The 24654-nt window shown below is 54.3% G+C and overlaps 2 protein-coding genes across 17 annotated transcripts in view; one reads left to right on the top strand and one right to left on the bottom strand.

Annotated features, from left to right (window-relative positions):
- The first annotated feature begins 1940 nt into the window (after positions 1–1940).
- Positions 1941–14761, top strand: Ykt6 (YKT6 v-SNARE homolog). Its single transcript, XM_003465821.5, has 7 exons — positions 1941–2161; positions 4764–4846; positions 6776–6876; positions 7864–7968; positions 8204–8269; positions 12739–12840; positions 13395–14761. Exons 1-7 carry the CDS (start codon positions 2058–2060, stop codon positions 13428–13430), a joined length of 597 nt encoding a protein of 198 aa, XP_003465869.1. The 5' UTR covers positions 1941–2057; the 3' UTR covers positions 13431–14761.
- Positions 14762–16464: 1703 nt separating this feature from the next.
- Positions 16465–24654, bottom strand: part of Camk2b (calcium/calmodulin dependent protein kinase II beta) — a 72284-nt gene continuing 64094 nt past the window's right edge. For 8 of the 16 annotated variants that reach the window (XM_063234400.1, XM_063234404.1, XM_063234405.1 and 5 more), the window contains 6 exons: positions 23558–23686; positions 22238–22366; positions 19031–19106; positions 18857–18951; positions 18495–18728; positions 16465–18384 (listed from right to left, as the gene is read on the bottom strand). In XM_063234400.1, coding sequence (XP_063090470.1) covers positions 18496–18728; positions 18857–18951; positions 19031–19106; positions 22238–22366; positions 23558–23686 — 662 coding nt within the window. In that variant the 3' untranslated portion in view covers positions 16465–18384; position 18495. The remainder of the gene's footprint in view (positions 18385–18494; positions 18729–18856; positions 18952–19030; positions 19107–22237; positions 22367–23557; positions 23687–24654) is intronic. The other 8 variants (XM_063234408.1, XM_063234412.1, XM_063234413.1 and 5 more) reach the window with 1 other exon arrangement.

Genomic DNA, 24654 nt, shown 5'->3' with positions numbered 1-24654 from the left:
CACATTTGAACTCCAGCTCTGCCTCACACTAATAATTTGTTTAACCTGAACCTATATCTATGTGAGGTAGGAGGAATAACTTTCTGTTTCATGAGGATTAAAGGCCATAGCACATGGGAAGTGGCTGGAGCAAAGGAAACAGCAGCTTCTATTATGGGTCAAGTGGATACAGTGAATCTGTTCCATCCAAGCCTCCTGGTCCTTTAGTGCAATTATGGGTGCTGAAGGACAAGGAGCTCTAGGAATTTTCTCCAGAAATAATAGCTCTGACCTGCCCATGTCAGGCTACTGTGTCAGTATGGGAATGTGGGGCTGGATTGATAGTACCCTGCCACCTGGCTGGCCAGTCTAGTGCAGCAGTGATGAATCTATGGCATATGTGTGGCAGCAGGGTTTTTGGCTAAGCCTGGCCACCACCAATGGCTGTTCCTGGTGTTTTACCACCAAAATGGGGGAGATGTGGAAAACCCCTGCCTCCTGTGCACTTGGGAATCCCAGGGAAAAGGCTGGCCAGGGTGTGTAGAGTGGGCAGGAGGTGGGAACTTCCTTGGCCACCGAAGTTTTTTTGAAAAGTTAAAAATTGCTTAATTTTTTACTCCTAGTACCACAACCACAGTTTACGGGCAATACACCTGATGTGATGAAAAGAAAGAGACAAAACTACAACAGATAAAAGACCTCAGGAATGTACATCTAATTGATACTACGTTGCACATTTTGCAAACTGTGGCTGTGACAGTGCCAGAGGGTTTCTTTTAAGCTGCAGTAACTTTTCTGAATATAGGTCATCGTTCCTTAGCCACAGAAATATTCAGAACAATGGTTTCCTAAAACACAGCTCTAGTGTACCTCTGGCAATTTCTGGACACAATTTTAGTTGCCATGATGGGTGTGGGTTGGTACTGATTCCTGTTGGGCACAAGGCCTGCGAAGCTGCCTGCAATGCGCAAAATAGCAAGCCCCCAACAATGATCTAACCTACAGTATCAATAGGGTTGGAACTTGAGAAGTCCTGATTTAGAATAATGATCGTGGGGTGACTCTGCTGGTTTCCCAATATATCAACTTTCCCATATCATTTTCGATCTCTATGCTTCCAGCATGATTCTGTGATCTTATTGCCTAGTTCTAGAGGCCAAGGGGATTTTCTGTTTGTATAGGATCTTGCTAGGTGGCTGGCCAGGCTGGCCCCAAACTCCTGGGCTCAAGAGATCCTTTTGCCTTAGTCTCTGGTAGCTGGGACTACAGGCGCACGGTGCCATGAGCACCAAGGTCCATTATGATTACATGATGACACTTAGTACACAGGAAACTGACAAAGAGTGATAGCTTTGGGATACTGTGCCTCGCTCATCTCCATCCATGGGCTTGCATGATTTCAACAACTGAAGCAAAATCAGGTCGCTGTGCACCAAACTTCCCCTTGCACAGTAAAGCTGAGTTTCTGCTCCCTTCTGAGATAAACAGACTCTGCGACTGCGAGGTCAGCGGAGGCTCAGGGTCCTGTGCTGAAGGTCTATGGGGCCTGAGGCCTCTTGCAGCACTGGCAGCGTAGCACTTCCCGCCCAGGACAGGGCCATAGAGGAGAGGATCCTTTCCTATATTCAGATCTGCTTTTTGAGCTGCCGGTGTCCACAGCCACAGAGCCGATTCGTTCGCGCTTCTCTGGGTCACGCGGACTAGGAAATACTGTGTTCCCACTCACGGCGTGGAGGAGGGAGGTGACAGCACTGCCCAGCGCGGTCCTGGGCAAAAGAGCTCCTTTGAAAGCCCTTAAAGAGACAGCAAAAGCAACGGGCCCGCCGCTCCTTCCGGGGCGGAGCGATACGCCAAACTGCACCGGCGCTTAGTGGGCGCCGCGTCGCACTTCCGGCAGCCAGATTCTGCATCCGGGGCAAGACCCCGCCCACATCCAGCGAGCGGCCTCTGACAGGAACCGGAAGTGGACTCCGAGCCCGGAGACGGAAGCCGGCGCGGCCCCGTCGCCAGCCGGCTGCTGTGCTGGCTTTGAGGCTGGGCTGGGCTGAGCGAGCGGGCGGGCGGCCCAGGGCGGCGCCATGAAGCTGTACAGTCTGAGCGTCCTGTACAAAAGCGAGTCCAAGGTGGGGCTGCTCAAGGCCGCGTACGATGTGTCCTCCTTCAGCTTCTTCCAGAGGTCCAGGTGAGCGGCCGGCGGGCGGGACGGGGCGGGCTGGGTCTCGAACCTCTGGGAATCGTCTAGCATAATTCCTGACCTACAAAGAGTAAAAGAGGGTTTTGAAGTAATACAGATTCCCAGTTTACGCCCAGGTGTCCTGATCTGGTAGGGCGAGTCCCGGGAAAGTGAATTTTAAACCAACACGTCACACCCAAGTGTTGATTCGGACCAGGATCTGGGTGCTCTGTGTTGAGATCTATCTTTGTATTTCCTCACTGATCTTCCCTGCGATTCAGTATGTGAGAAATTGATAGGGTTTGTTCATTTTCTTTTTTTCCCACTTGTTCGTTTTTTTAATGGGTGAAGTCTCTGAGGTTCCATAAGGTTCCATTACAATGAGTTAAGATTGAACCAGGTCGTATGCTTCTTAGTGGTTCACCCTAGTGGTACAACAGGTTTGGAACACCTTAGATCTGGAAGGAAGCCTCCAATCTGTAAGGCTTAAGGACTCTTAAATGTTTCAGACACTGAATTACGGGAAGCCGTGTATACAGCGGGGCAGAATGACTGGAGCACAAAAGGGAAAATACCCCACAAGGTCCCTCTGGTCGTTTAGTCTCAAATTCTAGGGAAATCTGCTTTCAGTTTTCTTTGCTTCAGGGCCTCAGTATCTTTTTGATGGGAGTACTTTGCATCCCGATCTGAAACAATTTCTGTTACCTCTGTTGAAACTTTGTGTGTGTGTCTGTGTGTGTGTGTAGGGGCTAAAATACACTTAACAAATGTATCATATTAATCATTTAAAACTGAAACTGTACCCATTAAATGCTAACTCCCCTTATCTTTCCCTGTTTCTTGCTATACATTCCCACCATTCTGTCTGTACAGTAGTGATTATTCAAGGAAACTTATGTAAGTGAAATCACGCAGTATTTAACTTGTGGTGTATGGCTTATTTCACTTAGCCTGCTGTCCCAATGTTCATCTTTGTTGGTCAGTGTATCAGAATTTCCTTCCTTTCTGTGGCCAAATAATCCTTCATGATATATACATTTTGCTTACCCATGCATCTGCCAATGTATACTTAGCTTACTTCCACATTTAGCTGTTACAAATAATGCTAAGTTATTAGCATTAATAATGCTAATACATGTGCTAATGTGGATACGAGTGTACAAACATCTTTTTAACAACCTGCTTACAGTTTTCTTTGTTTTGTATCCACAAGTGGAACTACTGCATCATCTTTGGGCTCAGCCTTGTAGTTCTGGATTCTTCTCTTTCTTTGCCTTGGCCTCCAGTCTCTGCTTTATGTAACTGCTTTTTTCTGATTGGAATTTTTGGTGCCAACTTGTTCTTGTTTTGGTTTTCTTTCTATTCCATTTACACTACAGATTCTCAGAGATTTCCCTGTAGGATTTCCCCCTCGCTTCTTTGGGATTCCTGCGCTAGTCTCAGGTGATTCAGCTGTGGCAGGAAGCAGACATCTCTACTGGAGGCACTGCTCTCCAGCTGACCTCGGTTTCTCACGCGACCGCCTAACTCCTGTCCTTCATGTCCCATGACTACCAGCCTGCGAGCTTAAAACCTTTAATAGTGTCCCAGCTCTTTTGGCTGTTGTATACTGACGCTCACAACTAGCACATTTCTTCCCATATCTGATTATACTCCTACCTGCTATATCTTTTTAGTTGTACAAGTTCCTCCTTATTTGAGGGACTTAGCTTCTCTATGATTTCTTTTCTATGATTATTTTGGTCTAGTTCACCCATGATAATAATAGCTAGTCTGGGCACGGAACCAAGCACTTTGAGTGTATTAATTAATTTAATCTTCACCCATGGCATGATTGCACCAAGGCACAGTGCAGAAACCTGCGTGGCACCTGCTGAGTATGGAGCTGGGTTCCAGAGTTCCATCTTAGTGTCGCTGTGGGGGCCCTCATGGAAGGCTTGGGCTCCTAGTTGAAGACCCTGTTTGATGGCCTCTGCTCCCCTTGACATTGCACCCCTGTTAGAGGTTCTGTCTTAGCCTCTATTTCTGTGCTCCACCATCTTGAGTGACTGTCCCTTTTTGCCACATCGCTCTTTCCCATAACAGACTTTTTTCCTTAGCCTTTGTACAAGTTGTCCCCACCTCCTTGTCTTGGCCAGGCTGTGTCTTTGCCATCCTCCCAGAATGCATATGGCCCATCCTCAGCTGGTGGCAGCACATGGCATTGCCAAGGTCCAATGTGTGGCAATAGCAGTAGAGCTGCCTGCAGTTTTTGCCCCTGATGTTTTTCTAATGCATTTTATGTTTGTTTCTTGGAAATTAGGCCGTGAGCTGCCTAATTTTCTCCTCTGATCAATTGTCACATTGACTATAGATTGAAAGTTTCTCCTGAAGCCTGAAAGTGGGTTGTTTTTGTGAGCTAGGTGTCACACAAAGCATGATGTTAGTGATGGTGATGGTTCATATTTGTCCGTATTTGTGTCCATTTTCAGTGTTTGTTACTAAGGTTAAAAGGGAAAGGAAGGAAACCAAGGGGCAATGTCTCTTTAACTTGTAAGCTAAGAGGTCACTTTGCACTGTGTTGGGGTCAAGGTGACAGAAGAATATAATAAGAGTGTGTTGTGTTTCTTAGTGTTCAGGAATTCATGACCTTCACTAGTCAACTGATTGTGGAGCGCTCGGCGAAAGGCAGCAGAGCTTCGGTCAAAGAGCAAGGTAAGAGGCTTGCTGAGGTATGTGCTGCCAGGGCCTCACACCTGGGCAGCACAGCCCCCCATGAGCACGTGCACCCCACCCGTCTGCTAGCTCATTCTCTCCTCCTCTTCCTGTCTATCAGACTCCCATGCCCACTGGTAAATTCTAAGCTTCTTGGGTACAGTGGCCCCCTAAACTTGGACTCACTTAAGATGAAGGTCTGACTTGCTTGCAGCAATAAGCAGCCTTCACATTCTTCCCTTTCCCCTCTGAAGAGCCTCCCAGCAGTGCTGGTGAGGGAAGGCTACATTCTGTGCACCTTAGATTTTTTGACCAGAAACCTGAAAATTCATTGTTTTTTTTCTTTTGCATGAGTCGTCTTGTGTTACAGTTTGTAAGCATTTGTTTTAGACTCATAAGTTACACAGATTAGGAAAAAGTCACCTGAGTTTCGTCAGGCAGAAACCACGACCACCTCACATGTGCACTGGCCCCAGGTCACTTACTGCGGAGTCCCTAGAGCGATGGCAGAAGTGTCAGCCAGGGCTGAATGTGTTACTCCGTGTGGGATCCCTGTGCTGTGAGTATTACGGAAGTGAAGCTGACTCAGGAAGATTTCAGTGTGCTCTGTCTGCTCCTTCAGTCTGTCTGCCCTTCCTAATTTCATTACCAGGCTCATACTTTCCGTGGGATGTGTGCGCTTCAACCCTGTGTTTGAATTCTGCTTACCTGGGAGTGTACCCAAAACGCAGTGCGCAGACACTAACTCCCCACCCCCTCAGCCATTCTCATCGATCCTGCTCTTTCCTCATCTCAGGCTCGAAGTGTTTCCGCTTTTTTGGGGTTTTTTGTTGTTTAACACAGAGCCTCTCGGGTCACATCTGTAAGGATGAGAAGGTTCATGTTCACAAGCTGTCATCCTTACATTGCTCTTACATTAGAGGTGTGGGTAGATCTGTCACCACTGAACCCTTTCCAGGTGTGGATGGGCCGCAGTCCTGGGCACTGGCTGTTTTGCTGAAGTCCTTATGCAAAGCACACTTTTTTTTTTGTACCTGGGATGTAACTAAAGACCTCGAGCTTGCCAGTGGGCACTTATGCTGCTGAGCCAAACCCCCAGCCCCAAAACACACTTTTTGTGGTACTGAGGATGAACCCAGGGCTTTTGCATTCGGCTGTGTCCTCAGCCCTTGTATTTTTAAAAATTTGAGATAGGGCCTTGCTAAGTTGCCTAGGCTGGGCTTGAATTTGCATTCCCTCCTCAGCCGCCCAGCATGCTGGCATTAGAAGCATGTGCCATCACACCGGGCGAAACCATACCTTTTATTTTTTTTGCCTTTTTCCTTTTTATCGGTACCAGGGATCGAACTCACGACTGCCTGCTTGCAAGGCAGGTGCTTATGCCGCTGAGCTAAATCCCCAGCCCCGAAACCATACCTTTTGATCACAGTAGTCATACTAGAGACCTCGGCCAGCCATTGCCCGGTTTTTCCCCAGCAAGAGCCCCAGCTGCTTAGCACAGCTGGAGCAGGTGGGGCAGTTGCCATGGCTTGGGAGACCGAAACCAGAAGAGTCATTTCCCAGCTTAGGGCCCTCAGAAAGGGTTTCCATCTTTGTGTTTTAGTAGGGGCTGCTTGTCTTTGCTTCCCTCAGTCTGGGAGCAACACAGAGCCTCAGAAGGCTATGAGTCATCAGGACTGAGCCTGGGTGTTTGCTCATCCTGGTGTCTCTTTCCAGCCTTAAAGGGCTGGCAGTGCTGGGCCTGAGCACTGGGTACAGGCAGGGAGCTGCTCTGTGGCCCCTCCAGGACCCCGTCCAGAACCACAGAGCTGAAGCTGGGGCTTGGGTCCACACAGGAGGCAGGGGTGGGGTGGGGTGCAGCTTTGTGATGCCTTGGTTTGGGGGACTAAAAGCAGCCTGAATCCCTCATGTTAGTCTCCGTTTCCCCAGAGTACCTGTGCCACGTCTATGTCCGCAGCGATGGTCTTGCGGCTGTGGTCATTGCTGACAGCGAGTACCCATCCCGGGTGGCCTTTTCCTTGCTGGAGAAGGTGGGTATGGGGTTCGGCTGCTCCACAAGGATGATTGCTCAGAGCCCTCTGCCCTGCCCTTGCCCTGAGACAGCCAGGGTCCCTCTCTGTGCTGCTGTGCGCATCTGCCAATGTTCTGGCCACCAGGCTGCAGTGCCTCCCCTGGAGCAGGGCCTGTTGTGCCTTGGGTTGGTGGGTGGTGTCATACCTTGGCCACCTCCTCAGGGTCTCTCACTCGCTGAGTTGCTTCTGCAGTGCTGTCCCAAAATAGGGCAGTTCTTGCTGCGTGGAGCTTAGCATCTCAGCATACTTTATTGTTTGTTTGGTTTGCCCCAGCACTAGGATTGCCCCCAGGTTTTTGCACTGAACTGTATTGCCCAGCTCTCCTTCTTTTTTTTTTTATTTTTTTATTTTTTGAGACAATGTCTCACTAAGTCCATGCTGGGTTTGAATTTGTGATCCTTCTGTCTCAACCTCCCAGAGTGCTGGGATTATAGGTGTGCACCACCACACTCATCCTTTGATTTCTTTGTGTGGTGTTAATTGTATTTGAAGACAGAGGCTTCATCCCCCACAGCACTGAGACACATAGCTCCAAGCATGTGACAGCAGTGGTTGTTTAAATTGAAAGTGCTTAGTTCCCCTTCTGAAAAATTACTCTGCAAAAATACAAGACAGTACCGTTTTCCTGAGAAATCTGTCACTTAAAATGTAAATCCTTTTATTGTTCCTCAGGTGAGGTTCATGCCATTTTGTACATTCTTCACTTTTGATTCCTGCATCTTTGGGATGTATTTTGATGATGAAACATCTGGGGAGAGGAGTTGTAGACAGACCCTCCTTTTGTCATTGGATGGCGACGTCATCCCTCTCTGAGCTCTGGGCACTTGGGGAGACTTGGCGCCCCTCATGGGTGCTGGGGAGCACCAGTAGGGGCTGATGGGGACCACCAGTAGGGGCTGATGGGGACCACCAGTAGGGGCTGATGGGGACTTGGTTGTCTTGCAGGTACTAGATGAATTCTCCAAGCAGGTCGACAGGATAGATTGGCCCGTAGGATCCCCCGCCACCATCCAGTACACGGCCCTGGAGGGTCACCTCAGTAGATACCAGGTTGGTTTTGAAGAGACATCTGTGTTGGGGCCCACATGGAGCTGGGGGGACAGTGCTGTGGGAGTCTGAGTCAGTGATATCTGTGTCTTCTCTTGAACCTTCACTGAAAGAAAATCTTACATTGCATTTAAATAAGATGACTTTCTGCCTAGGACACTGGGCCAACTTCCTTGTTTGTGTCTGTTTCCAGGTCATTGCTCCCTCCTGACTCTGTTCTTACTTTGGCTTTTTCTAGAACCCCCGAGAAGCAGACCCCATGAGTAAAGTACAGGCAGAGCTAGATGAGACCAAGATCATTCTGGTAAGTGGGGAGGTGGAGAGCGGAGCAGCCAGGCTTGGTGGTGCATGCCTGTAACTCTAGCTTTTGCACTGAGGCAAGAGGACTACTGGAATTTGAGGCTAGCCTGGACTCCATAGTGAGACCTTGTCTTTTTTTTTTTTTTTTTTTTAATTTTATTTAAGGAGAAAAAAAAAAAGCAGAGAAAGGGTACAAGTTATACAGATTTACAGAAAAAAATAAACAGTAGGAAATCACTAGTTAATGGATTACATATTGTCATCTTAGAAATAATTGTTCAAGTCACAAAATTAAAGCTTGTAAAGTGGACATTCCAACAGTGAGTCTGCAAACAGTTCTGTTCAATGATCCAATAAAACTCAGTGATATCATTTTCTATCTTATACACTTAAACATACATGCAATTATATCATTTAGAGCAATTTCTTTTCCTCTCTTTTGTACAATGACTATTACACATTTTGGGTTTTGTTACTCCCACAGTTCTTATTACTTTTTTGGAAGGGAGTAGAACCAAATGTGACATAACAGAACAGAGTCAAATCAAATCAAAAGGGTGGACATAATAGATAATGTAAAAGCATAATACAAGGTGATCAATAATGGTTACCATAATGCCTCCCGCTATCTCTAATAGAATTGCCTATATCATCAGTTATAATAAAATTGAACAAAACAGTAAAGAACAAAACCGACAAAACCAAAACATTGGAGACATTGTAGGTCTTCAAAAGTAGATAAAAGTCATCGAGAATGGGCGTCATAATGAGTCTCACTATCTTCACAGCTGTTGCCTAAACTTTCGAACCTGGTACTATCAAGCAAAGCAGAATAGGGGGACATCAGTCAAAAACAAGATGGTGAGAGTAATACAGGGCTTTAAATCAAGATAATGGAAAGTCAAAGTGGGTTGCTATAATATATCCTGCTATTTTAATTTATTTTTCCCTTAATTAAACGGATAAAAATAAAAAAGTAAATAATGGAGTGGAGATTGAGATAAAAGAGGGCATAACAGCAAAACAGCGCAGATCAAAACGTAACCATTTAAGCAGAATAGTGTTTCACCACAAGATAATCCTGACATAAAAGTAGTTACCATGTTGTCTCTTTCCTTGAAATCCTTGAGTACAACTTCGTATATTGTAGCATTAAATATATCAAAACAATGTAAAACCATTTAAGAGAATGACAGCATTACAGGGTATTTAGAATCAATTAACAGAAAATGAACAATGGTTTCTGTATAATCTCCTTGTCTTTAAAAGTTTTTGCTTATACTATCGTACATAATAAAATCCAGTAAGATACAACCTGTTTAGACCAATGGAGACAGAAGAACAAAAGTTTGATGAGACTTCAAAACAAGATGATACTAAATCAGTATTACCTATTAAGATGTCATTTTCTCCAAAATAGCTGTTCCTATCATCCAATCTTCTCTGCCTCATTTCTGTTGAGCTTTTTTTCTGTCATTAGTTGTCAGTTTGTCTTCATTTTGTTCTCTGCTCCATTCATTGTGGCCTCCCCGCCACTATTTCTGGATTCTTTGTATTTTTCTTTTTTAGAATATCCTGCAATACTCTCTGTAGAGTTGAATTGGTGGTTGCAAATTCCCCCAGTTCCTCTTTATCCTGGAAGCACCTTGTTTTTCCATCAATTGAGACCTTGTCTCTTAAAAACCCAGAAATGGGGTCAGTAATTTAGCTCAGTGGCATAAGCACCCGCCTGGCAAGCTCGAGGTTGTGAGTTTGATCCCTGGTACAAAAAAGAAAACTAGACACACAAAAAATAAAAACCCAGAAATCTGAAGGGCAGATAGGTGTGCTGGGGCTGAGCTGGTGCCAGTCAGTCCTCATTAATCTTGACCACAGCCATCCCAGGAGTGTGGTCCCACCCCATCATCCTCACCACTCCGCCCTCCTCCAGGGCTCCTGGTTCCTGTCACCCCTTGTTGGGTAGGGCCCAGGCTGAGAACTGGCATCGCCCTTGTCTTCTCCCCAGGCTGCTCCCTATTGGGTAGTTACAAGGCTCCAAGGCCCAGCTGAGGTTGGCCCCGGGAGGCTGCATCGAGGCAGCTCTCGGCCCCGCAGCACTGGCAGACAGCCGGTCCACACTGCAGGCCTGGCCTGTCTCATTGAGCTGGAGCTTGCTTTTGTGTCCATATGTGTGCTGGGAATGAACCCAGGACCTCTGCGCTGAGCTGTGTCCACCTCTCTCCACTTTCCTAAGTCACTAAGTTGGCCAGACTGGGCTCAAACCTGTGGCTTCCCTGCCTCAGCCTCCCAGGATACTGGGGGAACTTGTGTTTTTATGTGAAAACTGATTTGGAATGGCTGCCCTACATTTTTTCTTTCGATTCTGGCTGGCTGCTTTTCTTCTCAGTTTTGGTCTTTGTGACCTTTGTCTGTAACTGGCTCCTTCCTTCAGCCTTCAGTCACAAGCTTCAATCTGTCACCCTCCTAGTAATGGTCAGCAGTGCCAGCCTCCCTGATAAACCGCACCCTCCTGGCAGTGTCGAAGGTCTCCTCCACACAGCCTGTGCACAGTGCCTGCTCAGGCCTCCCGCGGATCACACTGTTGCTGAGGGTCCATGGAGCCCCCTGGGTGCCTGACTGGCACCGGTGTTTCCCGGGCTGCTCCCTGCACCACATCTGCCTCTCGCCTCGTCTGGCTCCCTGGGCCCTGGGTGCCTATGCTGTAGAAATGGGCTGAGGGCCTTTCTGACCACGGAGATTGTGTCTCCAGTTTTCCACCCAAGTCCTATCTGTCCTTTTTCCACTAGCAAGTAGACCAGCCGTGTTCTCAGCCCCATTCAGCTGCAGTTGTAAAATCCAGATCAGTTTTTAGAGCTTAATCTTTGTGTTCGGCTTATCCATACACTAGTGCACCCTAATCACACAGAATGATGGGTTCGTGGTGACATCTTTACTCATGTGCACACCATGCTGGGAACCTCCCTGCTCCCCTCTCCTGGCAGCATTTCCCACTTATGCCTGAGCTGCTCAGCTGCCTGTGGGGTGGAGGCCTGAGGCTGCTGCCTCACCGGCTCGTGTGGGAGTTCCTCCGTCTTGGCACAGTCCAGGAGAGAAGGGGCCACTGCTTCTCTTGGGACCTGTGTCCATGCCCCTCTCCAAAGGGCTTCCCCAGTGCAGCGTGCTGTGTGTCATTTGGGTGAGTGGGCCTGTCCCCCGCAGTGCAGCCCACTAGCAGTGTGATGCACTGCACATGGGAGTTGTGTAGTTCTGATTTTGTAGGAGTCATGTTTTAAAATGATAAAAGTAGTTGTTTTGATTATGTCCAAATGTAATAGGTTTTAAAAGTCACTAGTGAGGTGTTTTTTTGTATGTGGAGCCTGACTGAAATCTGGTGTTCACACTTTTTTTTTTTTTGCAGTGTGTACTAGTGATTGAGCCCAGTTCCTTTGTACTAGAGCCAAATCTTTAGCCTCAGCCCCACTCACCTCATTTTTGAGAAAGAGTCTCACTAAATAGCTAAGTTGCCCAGACAGGACTCAAATTTGAGACCCTCCTGCCTCAGCCTCCCCTAGTGGTGGGATTACAGGTGTACCACACCCAGCTTGTGTGCATTTGCAGCACTTTCAGTTTGGACTTGTCTCCTCTCTTGTGCGTGGTAGCTCTGCAGCGCTACCAGGTCAGGTGACACAGCTTACCCACACCTGCCATGAATAAACACCCGCAAACTGGGTGACCCAAAACAACAGAGGGTGGATAGTGGCTTTTTGTTTTTATTTATTTATTTTTTGAGACAGGGTCTTGCTATGTATTTCAGGCTGGCCTTGAACTCACTATGGAACCCAGGGTGGCCTCCAACTTGCAGTTGCTTCAGCCTCCTGAGTGCTGGAGTTATAGGCATGCACCCCCACAACTGGCCAGAGGGGACAGTTCTGAAGCCCAAGACTGTGGTGTGCACAGGCTGTTTCCGGGTGGATCCTCGGGCATCTGTGCCAGATCTCCTGGCTCTGGGTGGAGCTGCAGGCAGGCCTTGGACTGTGGGCGCCCTGCTCCGGCTCTATCTGTGACATGTGGCCTACCCCTCTGTGTGTCACTGCGATTATTTTCTCCTGAATCAGACCTACTTTAACCCACTGCAACCCTGTCTTAACTAATGACATCTGTCCCAAATCAGGTCCCACTCAGAGGCTCTGGGTGGACATGAAGTTCCAGAGATCACTGTGCAGCCCAGGCCAGCCACGGGGTACCCACTCTGGTCTCCTCCTGTGGGACCCCCACCTACATGCACATGTGTGCACATGCGTGAGAACACAAGCACGCTTGTGCCTGAGAGTAACATATATGCATGTGCGTGGCCTTTTCCATATGGCTTGTTTGATTCTGCTGGGGAGTTCGGGGGCTCTGTGTGTCCCCTGTGGGAATCCAGTCCCAGCTCCTGTGAGGCTCTTGCCAGTCACTGATGGAGCAGAGCCAAATGTCCCCTTGTCTTCTGTCCAGCACAATACCATGGAGTCTCTGTTGGAGCGAGGCGAAAAGCTCGATGACTTAGTGTCCAAATCGGAAGTCCTGGGAACGCAGTCGAAAGCCTTCTATAAAACCGTGAGTGGCTGCTGCCCACCCCCACCAGCCCTTCCCTCCGGCGGTCCCTCGGAGTTTATTTTCATTTCATCAGGGTGTGTCTGGGGTTCGTGTCTCCCATCATCAGTTCACAGGCACCATCTGGCTGGGGGCCGAGTTTGGGTAGTTTCTGAAGCCACCCCAGCCCCACACACTGGCTCCTGTGTGACACAGGCACTCAGCCCCACTCCCGTCCTGGCTGGACACCTCCTGAGGTGCCGCCCACCCGTTCCCCTTTGGTGGCCATGGCTCCTGATGGCTGCCTTTCCGCTGGCTGGCTCCTGGCTGGCCTGGTGGCACTTGGGTGGTGGGGACGGGGGTGAGGGTGGAGTGAAGCAGGGATGTGACAGCTGCTCCCGAGGATTAGAGCAGGGACCCTGGCCATTGTTTGGAAGCACAGCCTCCTGGTAGTATCCGGGGCCGTGTGTGGGAACATGGAGACTGGCGTTGGGTGACTCCATCCCCTTCTGCCCATCCCCTTACTGGCTGCTGAGGGTGGGCTGGTCCCCCTCAGCTCCACTTTTGTCTCTATTAAGGCTCGGAAACAAAACTCGTGCTGCGCGGTCATGTGATGCAGCCCACAGAGGCCGGTGCCAATGATGTCCCCATCGACTGCTTCGGGAGGAGATGCCCTGAGGACCCAGGCCAAGTGGACTGGTCACTTTATTCTGAGCTCCCCGGGGGAACCGAGGGACAGTGGAAGGGTGGGGAATGTCCAAGTTTGTATGTCTGTTGTGAATTTTGCAAAGAATCTGAGGCCCCCAAAGGTGTATTTTTAGGAAAATGAAACTATAAACTCTGAGCGGCTCCTACAGATGCAGACAGGTGTGTTCCTGCCTCCTGCAGGCCCCTGGGAGGCCGTTTGGAGCTGGCCCAGCACCCTTGGCAGACATCTTGGGGTTTCCTGTAGGTGCATGGTATTAACTCCAAGAAGCAGGCGGGCGGGTGGGCTGAGCAGAGCTCGAGGCCTGTGAGGCTGCTCCTGGGCCTGTGGTTCCCGCCCAGGCCTGTAGAGGACACTAATCCTGGGTCCCCTTACATTCTGTCCCCATGTGTGCCCTGCCTCTGTGCCTTCGTGAGGACAGGGCCCACCGTGGGCATCTCTTACCCATGGCTCCAAAGGGCTTGGACGGAGCCAAGGTGGACATGTGAGCAGCGGGGCGGCCTGGGTGTTAGACCCCTGCTGGGAGTGTTTGCCCTGGGGAAGATCAGATGCAGGTGCCCTCAGGTGCCCAGGGGAGGCAGACTGGCCGTGAGCAGGGTGACTGGTCATCAGGATGAAAGGGATGGGTGCTGTACTCTAAACAGTTCTTATGTCCCCCTGGCTACCAGACTGTCGGGGACCCGCCTGGAACTTGTGCACATAGAGAGTCTGTCCTGTGGGCATCAGGAGGCTGTGTCAGAGCCAAACGAAGACTGAGCCCCTACATCCCCTCCTTAGCCCTGAGGCCCAGCCCCAAGCCACACCCGGCAGTACCCAAGATGTCCATATGGAGTGTCTTCCCTGGGAAGCCCCTGTGGGATGCTGTCACCCTCCCCTGCTGCCTGAGGGTGGGGCAAGCAAGGGTCACTGACCCTTTGGAGCAGGAACCTGTTGCTGCCTGAGGGCTCTGACCTCCCCTGGACTGGTCTGTGGTCACTTTTTCCCACTGCCACACGCTGACACCTAAGCTGGGGTAAGGTGCCTGGACTCCGAGGGGCAGGGATGAGGCGCACTGGGGAGGCAGGTGAGGGTGGGGGTGAGCCTGGGAGAGTGGAGGGGACCTTGGCGTCTCCCTGCTGCCTGTTGTATTCTAACGTCCAATCACTTGGCGAGACTGTTTTTAATAACTGCTACCTAACTTCTCTGTGTCCTGTGTGAGAGGTTCCTGACTGGATAAAAAGGTTTTTCTGAGATTCCAAAGTAGTCCTGTGCTGTGTTTGTCCTGAAGGGCGGGGGCCACGTGCTGCAGGACCTGGATGTAGGGTGCCACATCTTTTCACAGTTAACCACACGAGGGAGCCCTAGAGTGAGGCCCATCCATTCTGACTCTGGATCTCTGGTCCTGGCTGCAGCCTGGGAAGCTGTCAGCTGCGCTGTCCAAAGGAGGCGCTGCTTCTGCCCAGGCTTCCCTTCCCTCCCTGGGCTCAGAGCACCTGGCATCTACCAGGTGGCTGGGAACCTGCACAGGGCACATAAGCAGCGGAGTCTGTCCTTGCAACCAGGGGCAGCTTCCCCTGCTGGGTGGCCGAGGATAATGGCCCTTGCATACCAGTGTCCCAGGAGGTGGGCTGAGCCTTGCATGAGACTCCCTCCCTGGCCTGAAAATGACCCTGGATCCGTGTCAGCCTTCTTGGGCTGACACGTGCTTGGGTGAGTAGGTGAGGTTTAAAATGGTGAATGAAATCCCCTCACCAGTGTCCAGAGTTCACCCCTAGCACCTGCCCCGGAGGCCCCTGGCCGCCCTGTGGTGGCGGGCACTGGGACTCAGAAATAATGCATGTCGGAGGCTCCGGCTCTACTGCAGCCTTCCTGAGCAGGCCTGGCCTGGAAAGTCTCCGATTACAGCCGATAGGCGAGTGGGGCCCTAGATCTGGTGCCTGTCAACACTGCGTCTGGGCTCTGACCTATATTCTATGCAGTGGCCCTTGGGATCTGTCACCTGCCTGCCACACACTTGGGGGCACACGCTCAGGTGTGCCTGCTAGACTCTGAGAAGCTGGCCGCCTCTATGAGCCCAGGTGGCTGTAGTCAGGTGCCCAGGATGGAGGAGATTCCTGGGAGCTTTGGCTGGTTCTGGGGGGGTCCCTCAAGACCCCTGGCTCCTGATGGATGGGACTGATGGTGGGAGACGGGACTGATGGTGCAGGGGGGTCCCTCTTCGCAGAAGTTACCTGAACCCAAAGCATAAGGAATAGTGTGTGGCAGCCCTGGGATGAAGGGGTGCAAGGCATGGGGTTCGGTTACTCCAAGCAGGCAGCCAGGGATGCCAGCTGAGTTCCAGGGTGTCTCACAGGATGGCATCAAGACTGCAGAAGGACCCAAGAGGCTCGGGCAGTGCAAGTGGGGGCCGGTGTTCCCAAGGGAAGCTGCGTACCCAAGCAGCAGGGAATAGTGGGCAGCTGGGGGACCTTTGGGCAGAGCCTGAGGAGAGGATAGGCCCAGAGGAGTCTCCGGAGGGAGCCTTTCACCTCTCCCGGGAGCTCGCTAGGCTGACCTGTTGGCCCAGGCTACTCCTGGCCCTGCCCTGAGCTCAGGCCTGAAATCCATGCTCAGACCCTGGGTGATGCCTTTTAAGTTGCACAGGGGATGGTGACACTCAGGATCCCAGTCTTCAGGCTCCTCTACCCCCCAGACTGCTCTTCCTGGCTTCACTTTTTTGGCCCATGGGTGACTGTGGAGATCCTGGTAGTGGGGCTGAAGTGTTTTGGTTCCAGCATCCCAGGTGTTCAGCACAGGGCACAGAGGACAGACAGGTGGGTGGAGACAGCAGGTGGGCGTGGCCCACTGGCCACCAGAGGGACTGGGCCCCTATTCACCACCACCGGCTCTGGTCCAGGGAACAGCACTGGTCTACGTCCTGGGATGGGACTGGCAGCATCCCAGTATAAAGTATCCAACTGCACTTTAAGCAGTTTGTCCTGTTTTTCTTTTATTTGCAGTTTCCCGAGACAGAACAAAATAAGAATAATTTTTATACACCTACAAGGCTCAGAAAGAAAAGACAACGAAACTCAGCAAAAAGAGAAGAGGGAGGGCCGCCAGCACCGTGGGCCTCGACGCCCTGAAGCGCTGGCCAGCGGCGATGCCACCACCTGCAAACACTAGCTAGCAGAGCAGGCATGGCCTGCTCTTTGGGGAGGGTCATGCAAAAGAATTATCCCCCAGAAAAAAATCCCAAATGATCCCAGACAGGCAGCTCCGTAGAGATAACAAGGGGAGTGAGAGAGGAAGGAGGAGGCCCCAGGACACCAGGGTGGCCGGCTGCAGGTCCACAGCACTGTCCGTGTTGAGCCCTGCCGTGGTCCGTGGCCCAGAGCCTGCTGCTCGGAGCCTGGCAGGTGTTTACCCTGTGTCCGTGGATGGAGACAGCTGTCCCGGACACGGCGCGGACAGAAGGTGTCGTTCACTTTGAACGTCCGTGGTGGACAGTCCCCTTGGAGCCTGGGATCCTGTGTCCTGTTCCCCACTCTGTGCCCCTCCCCTGCCTTGATTTGTGGGGGAAGATAAAGAAAATCCTTGTTGAAAATGACATGAATTGAAGGTGGGCAGCACTGGGGTAGAGTCCCCTGAACTTCCAGTGAGGGCCCCACATTCCTGCCACTGTCCTCCTATTCTGTCCCCAGCTTCACCATGGTGCCTCCTATCATGAATGGCAGGGGCCACCACCATCCTGGGGTAGCACACTGTCCCTGTGAACCTGCCCACCACCTGCTGGTGTCCCTGTCCCCAGCCCACCTGCTTTCCGAGCCTCCCCTGTACCCAGGGTGGCTCCTGCCTCTGCTTCTGCTCTGGGTCCAGGTCATGAAAACAGTCTGAGCAGCCCCCACAGGATCCCCAGCCCCCGCTGTCCCTACCCTTGGTCACTTGCTGTGTCAACCAAGCCCTGAGCACACACAGCTCCCAAGCTCAGCTGGCAAACACCCCAGACGCAGCTGGCCTGCTCCCAAGTCCATTGTGGCGGGGTCTGCTCCCAGCTGCACAGGGATAGCCACTATGACTGCTGCCAGCTGGCAGGAAGGGGACAGGTGCCCCAAGCACGAGGGGCCCAGCCCCCGGCCAAGTCCTCTGCAGCAGGGCAGGTTGGAGCTGCAGCCAACGCCTCCTCTCAGGCAAAGCGTGCCTGTGCACACCTCAGTCCCAAGTGCCCGGGCCCAGGGCCCTCGGGGATCCTCTGCTGGCCTGCAGGGTGGCTGCCTCCTGCACACTCTGGGGACCCAGGGCCGTGCGTACTGGGTGGTGGGTCAGCGGCTCTGGGAGCCCATGCCAGCCCTTCTGGAGGGAAAGGAAGGCAAAGCAGGAACAGGGGCAGCTGGCGGCCTGCAGCCCTCCCAGGACACCTGACGTCACGACAGCGAGGCGAGCACACGCAGGGGCCATGCGCAGGCGGGAGGATGCAGACGCCCGGGGCATGGGGTGAGCGCGATACCTACAGACTAATGCTGTCCAGCACGTATGGGGCCTGGCCGCTCTTCACGCCCGGGGGGTCCCCACGGCCAGGAGCACAAGTGACACATGTGGAGCTTGGATGAGGTCAGCCCCACAAATGCCAGCTTTTTACAGCTTTTTCCTTTTAGGGTTTTTTCCATTTCATCCAACGTCAATTCGTGTGTGTGTGTGTGTGTGTGTGTGTGTGTGTGTAGTTGTCGTTGTCTTCATGTTTTTTTTTTTTTTTTCTTTTTAAACAAATCACATCTGGTCTTGTTTTTCTGCAGACACAGGCACCAGGGGAGGGGACCAGGCGACACAAACATGCGACAGGCAGGCCATGGCCGAGGTGGCCGGGCTGCAGACACCGACTCTGTCCGGCTAGACCAGGCGCCGCTCTGAAAGGGCAGGTGACGCTCCTCAGCACCCAGCCACCCACAGCCCCGCAGCCCCACAACCCTGCAGCCCACCCTGCCCCGGCCCGGCCTATGGCCTTCGTCCTGCTCACCTCACTGCAGCGGGGCCACGGGCGCCCCTGAGCAGTGGAAGTGCACATTCTGCCACTTGCCCTCGCGGCGGTGCCACACCCGTGTCTCCTCGGACTGGCTGGTTCGAGGCCGGCCCTGGCCGTCGATGTACTGCGTGAGGCGGATGTAGGCGATGCAGGCTGCGTCCTCGCCAATGACGTGCACGTGGGGGTTCAGGATGGTCGTGTGGATCGGCTTGCTGTTTTTGGCCAGCACTGTGGACGGCAGGGGTTGGCACCAAGGGCTGGCACGGATGCCACCCGCATGCCCTCCGCTTGTGTACCCTGGTGTGGTGCACCCCGCGCTGCTGGCCCCCCTGCCCCGCTCCCCACTCCCCACTCACGGTTCTCGAAGTAAAATCTGTGGAAGTCCATGCCTTCGACCAGGTTGCCCAAAGCTTCTGGCTCAAAGGAGGTGAGGCCGGGGTCACAGATTTTCCTGGGGGGCAAACCCAAGTGAGGAGGGGTACGTGTCCCTCCCACACCCTGCGAAGGGCCCGCCAGCCCCGGGGACTCACGCGTAGGCCTCGAAGTCGCCATTGTTGACGGCCTCGATGAGCTGTTCCGTGGTCTTGATGATCTCTTGCTTCCGGGCTGTGGGGAAGTGTGGAGATGACCACCGGGCACTGGACTTTCCCACCCTGGACACATGTCCTCCTGCCCCAGCCCCTACTCTTCCTGTCTAGAAAGGGCCTGGGCCCTGACACCCGCACCCCAACTGTTCCCATGGCCTGTGTTATCCTTCACTTCCCCGTGCAACAGCTTCTATCTTGCTTTTCTTAAGGAAGTTGTTTTTGAATGACAGAAATACTCTATTCACCTTACAAAAGGTGTGGAAAGTGCAGAAAGAGTAACAAGAACCTGTGGTCACCACCACCCTTGCCCCACAGGCCAGCCCTGACCTGCCTGCCATTCTTGGGTCCCCCAGTTTCTGTGGCTTCTGGCTGGGGCCCTCCCTGCTTCATATCCTCCTTTTGTCAACATGGGAAGGCGCTTGACCAGCACCAGGCCAGAGGAGTCACCAGCTGGCTTGTGCAGGCCCACAGGGTCCCCAGGTCCCCAAAGAGGGCTTCCACTACACAAAGCCTGGGGCCAGACAGCCTGGGCTCCGAGGTGTCCCCACCACCCACACTCATTTCTCAGATGCATTGTGGGGTCCCCACCTGCAATTCCCACCCCAATGCTAGGTTCAGGGGTGCTCTGGTGGCCTTTTGCAGTTCAGGGGGCCTCCAAGGGCCCTCACTGGAGGGCCCCTTAGCTGCTTCAGTGGCAACTTACTGCAACTGTGAAGTATTTCAAACACAGAAGAAGCAGAGAGAAAGGTGAGGGGCTGCCCCTCAGCATCCCCTCAGCACCTCAGGGTGCCTAGGCACCTGCACCCCCTAGTTTCCCTCCTGAAAGGCGGGCTGGCTGCACTGCGGAGATGCACCAGCCACGCTCACTCTGGCATCTGGGGCAGCTGGATGGCCAGGCAGGCACTGTGCAATGGTGGTTTGTGGAGCCAGATGTGTCACTGTGTGCATGTGTGTGTGCACGTGAGTGCTGTGCACACAAGTGAATGCACACACGTCTGCAGCTGTGTGAATACGTGTGCATGTGTGGCTGCTGCTATCCCAGGACCCCTCCTTCCCAGCCCCAATTGCCTGTGCTGTCTCCACTTCCTGCCTCGCCTGCGTCCCTCCACATCACAGTTTGTACCCAGGGCAATCTCACAGCTGACACTCGGTGCTCTGACCTGCACGGCCTCCGGGAAGTGGGCTGTGAGCTCCAGAACCCACCACCCAGCCCCACATCAGAGCCCCACACTGGGCTTCCAGGTTCCTCCCAGAATGTGCAGCTTTGTGCCCTGACCTGTGGCCATGTCTGCTACTTCAGGCCCAGGGCAGTGTCCTCACCTGCCCCAGCTGCGCTGGCACCTCATGTCCCCTGTACCTGCCCTGTCCTGAGGCAGCGCTGGGCTGCAAGGGGCATGGCCTCTGTGCCCTGCAGACAAGCCCTCCCCACCGCAGTACCGCTGCCCTCCCTGTGCCCTGCTAATCCCCCGTTCTAACAGACGGAGCCGAGCCCTCTCCACCAGAGGCTCTGCACACAGAACATGGCAGAACCAAGCGACGCGATTTTATTTCTAGCAGGCTTTGACGTTGTGCTGGCCCGTGCTAAGCAGGACTAACCCTGTTAGCAGACTAACACTGTGTGAAACAAACTGCACTTAAAGTGGAACCAGCGTGAAGCTCAGTGGTCAGAGGTGGTGATTACTGGGGCCTTGAGAACCAGGGCCTGGAGACCATGGGCCACAGGCTTCCTCTGCAGCTAGGGAAGGACAGAGGGTTGCCTGTGAGTGGCCCTGGTCACCTATCTGCAGAGTGGCTGCCATCCAGAGGTGGTTTCACCCAGCCCCTGCTCCGTCTTCTCAGAATGTAAGTGGGTGCTTTTGTGCCCTCAGCATCCAGGCCAGCACGAAGGGGTACTCAGGCCCTGCAGCAGGCACGAGCAGCACCCCTATCCGCAGCAACTCCAGGATAATGAGGGACACAAGTAGACAGAACGGGCTTCATGAGGCCCCAAGGTCCAGGTGGCCAGTGTGGTGCTGGCCCCGGCTCTCCAGAGCCCCATCCTTCAGAGCCACCATGGCCACAGGAGGCGGGCAGCTGCCTGGGATCAACACGGATCAGCTGGGATCATGGGTAATCCCTGATTAGGGGGCAGGGAGGGGGTGGGCTGAGGCCCAAGGTAGGGGCAGCTTCTAAGGAAAGGGGCACTCACAGCCCACCCACTGGCTGGCTGGAGCTGGCCAGGGTGCCCCCACCTCTCCTGAAGCTTCCCAAGTTGTCTCTCCCCTGCCCACCCTGCCCGGCTCTGAGATGGCCACATGAAGCCCCCATATGGTCCCCTTCCTACAGCCCCACTGCCCCTGGTCAAGCTGAGGACGCAACCTCCTTGATGGCCAGGCTGTGTCCCCTTCAGGTCCTACCCCAGAGCTCCCACCCACCCGGCCCAGTAGAACTCTGTGGATGCCAGGGAAGGGGTGCCGACCCTCTGGAACTGGGTACGTCCCCTCCCTGCCCCATGGGCTCCACTGCTGTCCTCCGGACCCTGTCACCATCAAGAACCTGATCTCACAGGGCCTCCAACCCAGCAGCCGACTGAGGATGGCTCAGATCCCTCCAGAGGCTGCGTCTTGTGTGGACCCCCCACCATGGGCCCCAGTCACCATACTCACCCAGCCACTGCCCCGCCATCCCGAGCCCCTGGCCGGGCGCCCTCTCCTCTGACAGCACTCAGCGCCAACCCTTGCCCGTGTCTCCCCTGAGGCGGGGGTGGCGGCTGCAGCTGGGGATGTCATCCATCCCTGTAAGTGATACCAGCCGGCCTGCCTGTGCCTGTCTCTCCTGCCTGCCCAGAGGCCTGGCTGGCCCCCAAGTCTGCACCCCTAAATCCACTGGGGCAGCTAGGACACCAGAGCTTCTCAAGGCCAGGACCACGTCCCTCTTCTGGCTGTGCCGTCCAGGTGGACCTGCACTTTCCAGACGCAGCTGTGGCCCGGAGCGGCGCACACACTCTGCCCCCAGGTCAGCAGCGCTTCGCAGGCCTACACCCCCACGCGACTATCATCTGCACTTTTGGAGACCAGATGGCCCATTTCTGTGCTTCTGGCAGAAAGACCCTGCGGCCCTGAGCCAGCCTGGCTGTTGCACCCCTGTGGCCCCACCAAGCGGCTTACTTACACGGGGTGGGCAGGGGCCCAGGGAGAGTTGGAGATGGGCAAGATGGGGGTCCCACTGGCGGGGAGCCCTCGGCTTCTGGGGTCCCTGAGCCCCTCCTCACTGAGTTGAGGATGTCAGAGATCCTGGGGGCTGGGGTGGAACAGACAGATGTGAACACAGAGGGGGCTCATGCAGGGGAGAACCCACGGCTGAGAGCCAAGCCAGAGGGTGGGGGACCAGGAGGACTGGGGCAAAGGAGGGGGACACACAGGGGAGAGGGGGCACAGGGGAGTGGAGGACAGAAGGGACAGGGGGTCCTGGGGGGAGGGAAAGGAGGGCAGAGGATGGAGGGGACATGGGGCAAGGGGGCACATAGGAGGGAGGAGGGGTTATCAGGGGATAGAGATGAAGGACACACTCAAGGATTGGGGGTCACGGGAGGTGGGGGACATGGGGTGCAGAGTGGTCACAGGGGACAGGAGACATGGGGTGTGGAGGGGTCACAGAGAGGTGTAGAGGGTGTGGACAAAGACGTAGCAAATAGAAAAGACACAGGGTGCAGAGAGGGCCATGGCGGAGACAGCAGGGCACCAGGGAACACACGGGGGCCACGATGGATGGAGGAGACACAGGGCGGAGAGGACGGGGCAACAGCTGAGGAGAGGAGAGGCCGCGAAGGTGCTGGCAGCCAGAGGGATGTGGGCAGTGCGCCGGGGCGGAGGCAGAGCCCTGCCTTCTGCTGGTGGAGCTGAAGCCATGTGGGCAGGGGCACCCTCCAAGGAGAGCAACTGGGCACTGAGAAGCCAGGGAACACTGCTTGGGGACAGGGTGCAGAGCGCTGGGAAGGGGGCAAAGGGCGGTGGGGGGCAGGAAGTCTGAGAAAGCACAACCCTGCCCCGCTAGCAGCCTGTTTGGTGGAGGGAATCCTTGTCCCCAGCGGCTGGTCTGACGTTAGGGGCCACAGTCCCAGCACCTCCCTGGCCCTCACCCACCCCCACGGACTGCGGAATTGGTGCTCAGGGCTTGGGGCACTTGAAGACCAGAGTCAGCCCTGAAGCAGGCTCCTGCGTGCTCAAAGCGTCTAGGGGTAAGGTCGGGGGCTGGAGACTCTCCAGAGTGGTGGCCTGAGGGGGATAGAGGGACAGGCTGGCTGCCCAGGTATGGGGAGGTCTCAAGCCAGGGGCGGGCAGGAGATGGGCAGCGTGCAGTGGGCAGCGGGAGGGCGGGCAGGAACTGAGCCTTGGTGACGCCAGCAGGCACCTTGCCTTGGGGAGCTGTGCACACAGCCGCTGTAGCGAGCCTGGTGGAGAGGAGGGACAGTGAGCCAGCACCACTACTTACACGGGGTGGGCAGGGGGCCTAGGAGGCTCGGAGACAGGCAGGGTGGGGGCCCCGTGGAGAGGGGGCCCTCAGCTTCTGGGGTTCCCGAGCCCCTTCTCACGGAGCTCAGGATGTCAGAGATCCTGGGGGCTGGGGTGGAACAGACAACACGTGAGCAGATGACAGACAGACGAGGAGGTGGCGGAGCCAACAGGAGGGGCGGGGGGCGGGAGGCCCTAGTGACCATGCAGCCAAGGGGCATCTTCCAGGGCTCCTGGACAGCCCAGCAGCCCTGAGCAGAAAGGTGCATGGGGTAGCCTCCCCAATGGCCAGGCGCACATGGGCAGTACCTGGGGGCAGAGGCACCCCAGGGGAGCCCCAGCGTGGGCAGTGGATGGCAGAGCTGGACCCAGCCACCCACACTTGACTCGCCTGGCTCTTGGATTTTCCCTCAGAGAGTTGCAAGGTCCTCCAAAGTGACCCCTGTGGTGGCAGGGCCCTGGCTACTTACGTGGGGCCAACAGGGGCTAAGAGGAGGCAGAGATGGCCAGGCAGGGGCCCCTGGCTCAAGGGCGCCCGAGCCCCACCTCACTGAGCTCAAGACATCAGGGGTGCTGGTGGCTGGGGCAGAACAGAGGCAGGCGGGTGGCAGTGGGCACTCAGGAGAGATGGTGGTAGGAAGGCTTAGGGGCCCAGAAGGGGCAAGGGGGGGGGTCACAGCTGTAGAACCCTAGGGGGCTGGGAGACAGAGGGCAATGGTCATCCCCAGGGCCACCAGAGCCATCAGGCCAGGTGATAAGAGTGACAGTCACCACGGCCTGATGGCTGCTGGCCCCTTTGTGGGCCTGCCCAGCACTGTGACCTGGTGGGGGCTTCTCTGGAACGACAGGGCTGAGACCGAGGGGCGGTGGCCTCACTGCCCGCCCAGGCTCTGAGCCTTGTGTGCTACTCCTGCCCTGCCCTCTCCCACCAACCTGCTCACTGACGGCTGAGGGCAGCACAGGAAGTGAACCCCAGCTTGCAATTCCACTCTGTCTGTGGGGGACCCTGTGGACACCTCCTCGCCTGTGCCAGGGCTCTGTGGCATCTACACTCTGCAGCATGGTGACACTGGCAAC

Source organism: Cavia porcellus, unplaced genomic scaffold (genome assembly GCF_034190915.1).
Source record: "Cavia porcellus strain 051 isolate PalLab524CR breed Dunkin Hartley unplaced genomic scaffold, mCavPor4.1 scaffold_23, whole genome shotgun sequence".
NCBI lineage: Eukaryota > Metazoa > Chordata > Mammalia > Rodentia > Caviidae > Cavia > Cavia porcellus.
Note: the sequence above shows the minus strand (reverse complement) of the source record. Positions and strands in the feature narration are given on the sequence as shown.

Excerpts from the sequence above, each read along its gene's own strand:
- Ykt6 (XM_003465821.5), top strand. The coding sequence starts at position 2,058 with ATGAAGCTGTACAGTCTGAGCGTCCTGTACAAAAGCGAGTCCAAGGTG. Across the intron at positions 6,877-7,863 it reads CCTTTTCCTTGCTGGAGAAG|GTACTAGATGAATTCTCCAA; the intron begins GTGGGTATGGGG and ends GTTGTCTTGCAG. Across the intron at positions 8,270-12,738 it reads ATGAGACCAAGATCATTCTG|CACAATACCATGGAGTCTCT; the intron begins GTAAGTGGGGAG and ends TCTTCTGTCCAG.